Consider the following 6,081-nt stretch of genomic DNA (forward strand, 5'->3'; position numbering starts at 1 on the left):
ATGAGGTAACTCCTCTTCTCAGTGGCGTCGATTGCGTGGACATAGGCTTCGATGGCAAACTTCTGGAGCATAATCCCAAGTTGTATGGGGGTATCTCCACGACCCATAGTGTCCCTCCACCAAAGTCAATGTTATCCCACACAAGTGTGTGGGTGTCCGCCTTTGGAGAATCGCCTTCGGTATTTTGTCTCTGCTCTACTCAGTGTCAGTCTGGGCCAGGCCAAGTGTCTTAGATCATAACTTGATGGTCCCAATGATGCACAATTGATCCAGTCTGTTTAAGCAGTGATCAATCGTGTGAGAATCCAGTTAAATGTTGAACAGTTAAACCTAAAGCCAAGGACTTGGGTGTCTGCTGCGGCCTTGGAAGCGAGGTACACATGTCTTGACAAACAGACAACACTTTCATGTAACGTCATCATCATTGTGACATAGATGTCCAGTGTTGCTCCTCAGCTGCCCTATAATCCAGCTGACCAGAATTGATAATAGTCCATGGGACAACAGTTTCTGCGATTCAGTGACATTTAGATCTTTCAGAAGTGGAGGCCATGCCATGACATGCCAAGGAGTGTCACTAAGCAGTTCTTTCAAAACAACCACGCGCTGTATAACCACGCTGTCGAGTTACAGTGTCTTGTGTCCTCCTGTGTTGTTTGGCACTTTGTTCTCCCTGTTTCATTGTCGCTGTCTGTCTGGCTCAATCACTGGACTGTGTTGTTTCCGTACCCGATGGGATCTGGAAGCATGTCCACGAGTGCATCCTTTGACAGAGTCTCAGTAAAAACCAGTTCGCGAAGTTGATGCTTGGTGGGAATGTGAGACGCTAGTGAGGACAATCGACAGCACTTCTTCAACAGATACTGTTTGTCACACAACAAGGCCTGTCATACACATTTTGTTAAAGCTGGCCTTGCACATGATAAATAATAAGACTTGTATTACATTGCAGTTACCTGTAGTTTGAAGCATCAACACCTTCGTTTTGCTTTTCACCATGTCAATGAAGGCCTTCCTCAGCTGGCCCATTCTAAGCACCTCATTGTTGACAAAGCAGCCTCTGGCGGATGATCCTCTCACAGAACAGCTTGTAACTGGCATCAAACATTTGGCTCACCCCTACAACACACATGAATAAGAAGTAAATAAATGGGATAAATATGAATAAGTGTTGTGATTGTGTGCACATATAACAGAAGAAAGGAAAATTGGATGTTTACTTATATAATGTAAGTATGTGTGTGTATATATAAATATATATAATATTATATATGCCATCGCCGACGGACACACACCTGGACTTCAGTCTGGTGGTTAGTGCAAATAGGTAAAGCAATCAAGGAGAAATAACTTACTGTTCTGTCTCTGGTTTGTCAGGTCTCAGCAAAAACTTGGTGTTACTGACTGTAACAGCTTTTGTGGTACCGCCCTCCAGAGCACACAGTCTTTTGCTTTTTATATGTAAAAGAAAGCTTTGGTCATCTTTCTTCTCAGCAGCTTTCTGCAATTTGCCTACAAGGAAAAAAGGACAACTCAATGAGTTTGTTGACGTATCTCTCACACATAATTGTACCTTTCAGTTATTCAACCACAGAGAGTGTTGTGTGTGTGTGTGTGTTGTGTGTGTGTGTGTGTGTGTGTGTGGTGTGTGTGTGTGTGTGTGTGTGTGTGTGTGTGTGTGTGTGTGTGTGTGTGTGTGTGTGGTGTGTTGTGTGTGTGTGTGTGTGTGGAGTGAGAGAGGAGGTTTGCATTTTAGATTTTTGCTTACCTGCTGATAATGTTTCAGTCTTACACAGTTGATCCCTTTGTCGATTGCCTGCTTTGATGATATATTTTCTCTTTCATCTTGCATATAATGCACAGGGCAGGAAGGACGGGGCCAGAGCCTGCGATTGGCAGGCCTGACCTTGATCGTAGCTTCTCTGTTTGGCTTCGGTACGTGCTGCTAGACGTCGATGGGATGGGCTCGACCTCGAGGTCCTCCCTAACGTCTTGATCTCCCTCACGTGCGAGCCGTCTTTCCACCTTCGTCATGGCCTTTTTGTCGGTAAACCTTCTGTAGCATGTGTGGTGGAAGCCAGCGTCCTCAGGAATATCTTCGAACTCGAAATCCAGGCAGTGCTTGTGGTTTTCAGCCACCACGTTCCGAGAGTCTCCCTTCAAGCCGAGCCACCGTTGTAAGCTTGTCCTGTACGTATTCCATCTTGTATTGGTAAAATAATCAACCTTTTTGTGCTTCACAGACGTAATATGCATGTAACAATGTTTGTGTGTTGATAATTTTGACTTTTTGAGACTTTCTGGTGCGTTTTCCTCGTCCCCGCTACTCGATGAAACCATGGCGGTTGCCATTTTTTTCCAAATCTGTTTGTTGATACCGGTATATGCAGCTACCCAATTGGTGTAGCACGATCACGTGATGGACCGTGGCACTACTTTTGACCAAGATATTATTACGCTTTGAAGGCACTAGTTCAGCCAATAATTACGTGCCTAGAAGAATTGACAGGAATTTTTTGGTGGATAAGCATGACTCGTTCTTTTTTATGAACTAAAGATTGTGTAGTTCCACTTCTGTGGAGCGGGATGAAACGATAACAGGGTTCACCTTATGGCCTAATAGGCCTACCTCACCTCAACAGCTGCTTTAGCCACTTCTACTTCCAGTTGGGAATTGTGCAATCGCTCTTTGCCTATACCATTTTGGGTACAAAAGCGACGGATGTTTGTTTGGGAGAACCCTTTTGTTAAGCCACATTCATACTGGAGATGATCGGATATATTTTGATCAGTATAACCATCTTTTATCATACTTTGTATAACTTCTCTGTAGGCCAACAAACTGGATTAATAAGGAGGGTGACTATTTCCGCAATCAAACTTTCCTGTCATGCGCACAGCAGTCCTGGTGTAAATTAATGGTACATTTACGGCACCATGCCGTAAATGCACCCTGTGTAATGCACACATTACCGCTAAGAACGACTTGTCGGACACGGCGATAGCAATACATTGTTAACAATAAACACGGAGATGGAGTCATACTTTCTTTTCAGAGGCAGCCAGCGAGTTACTCTTAAAATAGACGACATGCGCGTCGACAGAATCAGCCGCATTTTTCAGGTATTTTTAAGAGATCCGTGATTAATTATTGATTGAACAGGCACATGGTGTGTTAACGTGTAACAAGCTAACCTTGTTTCAATAGCAATAAAGCTACGAGTCGTCTTGACGAGAGAGTCAGTTAATCATTCAATTTAAAAAAAAAACAATGTTTAGATATCACATTGTAAATGGGGAAGGATATTATTAGGATGTTATCGGATGTTATCCTTAATTTGGTGCACAAAATAGACATGGCATGAAAAGATGTGAAAAGATTCAATGATAATTATTTTATATGAACTGTTTTGCACAAATAACTGCATAACTATAATTGAACTTTGCAGAAGCGAAGCAAGAAGAAACTTCAATAACTTAAAAACAGCATTTACTTGGTGACAGCCCTGAGACAATTTAGTCTCTGCAAGACATTTATTTATAAACTATATCAGTGACATTTAGATTGATACTGAGGTCTGATATAGGCATACAAATAATCTTGAGGATTAACTACTAACTGCATGTTTTTTTAATACAATTAATAAACCACTACCACCATTGAAGAAACGACACAAAGGAAGAAATTATGCAAGGATACACATGGAAAGACAAAGAACAATGTAGTGATTGTTTAAAAGGAAATTGTGAAATATATATAACCTGTTATTTTCCTTTAGGTCAACGCAGGTAGCCTTTTCATCACTGATGCCGCCAACGTTGCGGTTTTTCCATTGGATAGTGGGTGTTTCTGCTCCCTGGACCTCTCTGATCACGGTCATTATGAGGTTCATGGGGAAAAACCTGGGGAGACTCAAAGGATCCAGACAGAGCCAGCTGAGTCACGGCCGTTTGCTTTTCGTCATAGTCAGCCAATGTCTACTGCAAACATGAGTCAGTTGACTAGATCAATTAGCACCCCTCGGTCATTTCAAAGGTAATGAGATGCCCATTTCATACGTTGGCATGCTTTAGAATGTTACGTTTTAGTCCATGTTGCTAACTAAATGTGTGTCACTGTTCTTTTTGCATTACAGGTCAATACATGTGTCAGAAATAATGGATGGAAAGATTGTTTCCACAAGGGTGGTCATGATCAGATTTGTTGAATCAGAGGCAAGCGTTCCACTGATCACAGGAAAAGTGAATGTGGCCATGGGAGACAGTGAGGAGTACATCCTTACAGACACCATTGGGAATGAAATAGTTGAGTCTGAAGGGACAATTGGTAAATATAATTATTCTATATTTCATTTTCATTTGTGCAAAAGATAAGGGTCTGAAAGTGCTATCAGTACAACAATGTGCCCCTTTTAACATTTTATTTTCACGTGTCTTTACTCTTTATTTCTCTCATAAAGGGTCTTTGTACTGGAAGCCGAATGCAAGAAAGATCCATGCTGTTGAGAGCTCTGCTTTCAGGCAATGGCGTCGAAGAGGCTCAAGAAGCAGGTGTGGTTGGATAACAAAACTGATTTTGTCTGGAGAAGGTTTGAACTGGTCTATCAATAGGGATAATAATGTAATGTGTAAAGAAGGGCTAGCACTCAAACTGAAGGGTCACGATATGCAGCATTTCACTTTATTTTACTCGCTAACAACAGACTGGCAAAACCCTCTCATTATTTGAAAAAGGCTGCTTTCTGGCCATTTAGCATTTTTGCAGCTCAAGGGCTATATACGTTTGCCATCTGGGGCAGACATGCATAAGCATGGGCTTCACTGTAGCACACCTCAGTACTCTGTGGGTCAGCACATGGTATGAAGAGTCACAGTCAACATCCGTTCTACAATCAGCATTTATAAACAATATCCTTTAAATGTAATTTCAAGAAATGAAATGTTTCCACATGCTCTTGTTTATTTAGCATCATCTAATTTGCCATGGAATACATAACTTTCTTTTATCTCTAATAAAATGAAGAAAAAATCTTAAATGACTGCTAATACTTAAACTATTTTCAAAATGTGACAAAAACAGAAATGAGCTATCTGAAGTCCACACACTGAGCAACAAGGTGGAGGAACTGCTGGATGCATCTCAAGGCCTGGAAGAAGTCACCAGGAAGATTTCTGACATAGTGGCAGCCAGCCATGACTTGATAGTACCAAGGCCAGAAGTCAAACAGGCATTTAGCTGTTTGATCTGCAGAGGTATTGTTTTCATCTTCTCTTTGAATAATGCTCAGTGTAACAAACAGTATTTTAAACAAATAGTTGACAGATTTTCATATTATTCTAAGGTAATCTTTTCAAATCTATTTCTGAACAGTATTTTTCTCAGTTTGAGTGCATGCTTCAGAAATACAGTCCATGACATCAATCAGTAACTATCAGCATATCTTTAAAAACCTGTATTTTTTCTTTTTAAAGAAACAATGACCCATTTTGTAACATCTCCCCAATGCCTTGAGTGCAGGGGTCAGGAGCCAGTGTATACCCAGGTTGCTGGACTGTCTGCAGCACTGGTTTCTTTAAGGACCTTCCCCTAAAGTGGACTGCAGTTCAGTCGTATTGTTAAGTGGTGTGTGCTCAAATTTGGTTCCATGATATAATCATACAAAAAATAATTGTTATAGTTTTCTTTAGCTGTATGACTTGTTCATTGTTCATCTGCAATGTTTAATAAATGGAAAACTGAATGTGTGTCCATGGTATGTTTAATTATGTTTCTAAACACAGGCAAATAGCCGCATACGTAAGGCAATACAATCAAATGCTATTTATTTATCATCCACGCACCAACAGAACATTTAGAAATCAACCATTAATCAGAGGTTGCCGAAGTAATAGGGAGGCTATGGCTCAGTGGGATAGTGCGCTGAACTTAGTGCGCTGAACTCTGAATCAGGGGAGCACAGGTTCAAACCCCACTGCATGTCGTTGTGTCCCTGGGCAAGACACCTCACCCCAAATTGCTCCTGTGGGGATAGCCCACAGTATTGAGTATGTAAGTCGTCTTTGGATAAAAGCATCAAACAA

General features: G+C 41.2%; 1 protein-coding gene across 1 annotated transcript; it reads left to right on the forward strand.

Annotated features, from left to right (window-relative positions):
• The first annotated feature begins 2,852 nt into the window (after nt 1–2,852).
• LOC104967230 (uncharacterized) lies at nt 2,853–5,591 on the forward strand. Its single transcript, XM_010796646.1, has 6 exons — nt 2,853–3,123; nt 3,780–4,036; nt 4,137–4,327; nt 4,461–4,551; nt 5,081–5,253; nt 5,473–5,591. The coding sequence occupies exons 1-6, from the start codon at nt 3,034–3,036 to the stop codon at nt 5,589–5,591; spliced, it is 921 nt and encodes a 306-aa protein (XP_010794948.1). The 5' UTR covers nt 2,853–3,033.
• Nucleotides 5,592–6,081: the final 490 nt, after the last annotated feature.

The sequence above is a fragment of the Notothenia coriiceps genome, unplaced genomic scaffold (assembly GCF_000735185.1).
Source record: "Notothenia coriiceps isolate Sejong01 unplaced genomic scaffold, NC01 NC01_scaffold00037250, whole genome shotgun sequence".
NCBI classification, from domain to species: Eukaryota; Metazoa; Chordata; class Actinopteri; order Perciformes; family Nototheniidae; genus Notothenia; species Notothenia coriiceps.

Coding starts and splice junctions, on each gene's coding strand:
- LOC104967230 (XM_010796646.1), top strand. CDS start 3,034: ATGGAGTCATACTTTCTTTTCAGAGGCAGCCAGCGAGTTACTCTTAAA. Junction 4,328..4,460: donor TGAGTCTGAAGGGACAATTG/GTAAATATAATT, acceptor TCTCTCATAAAG/GGTCTTTGTACTGGAAGCCG. Junction 5,254..5,472: donor TAGCTGTTTGATCTGCAGAG/GTATTGTTTTCA, acceptor TTCTTTTTAAAG/AAACAATGACCCATTTTGTA.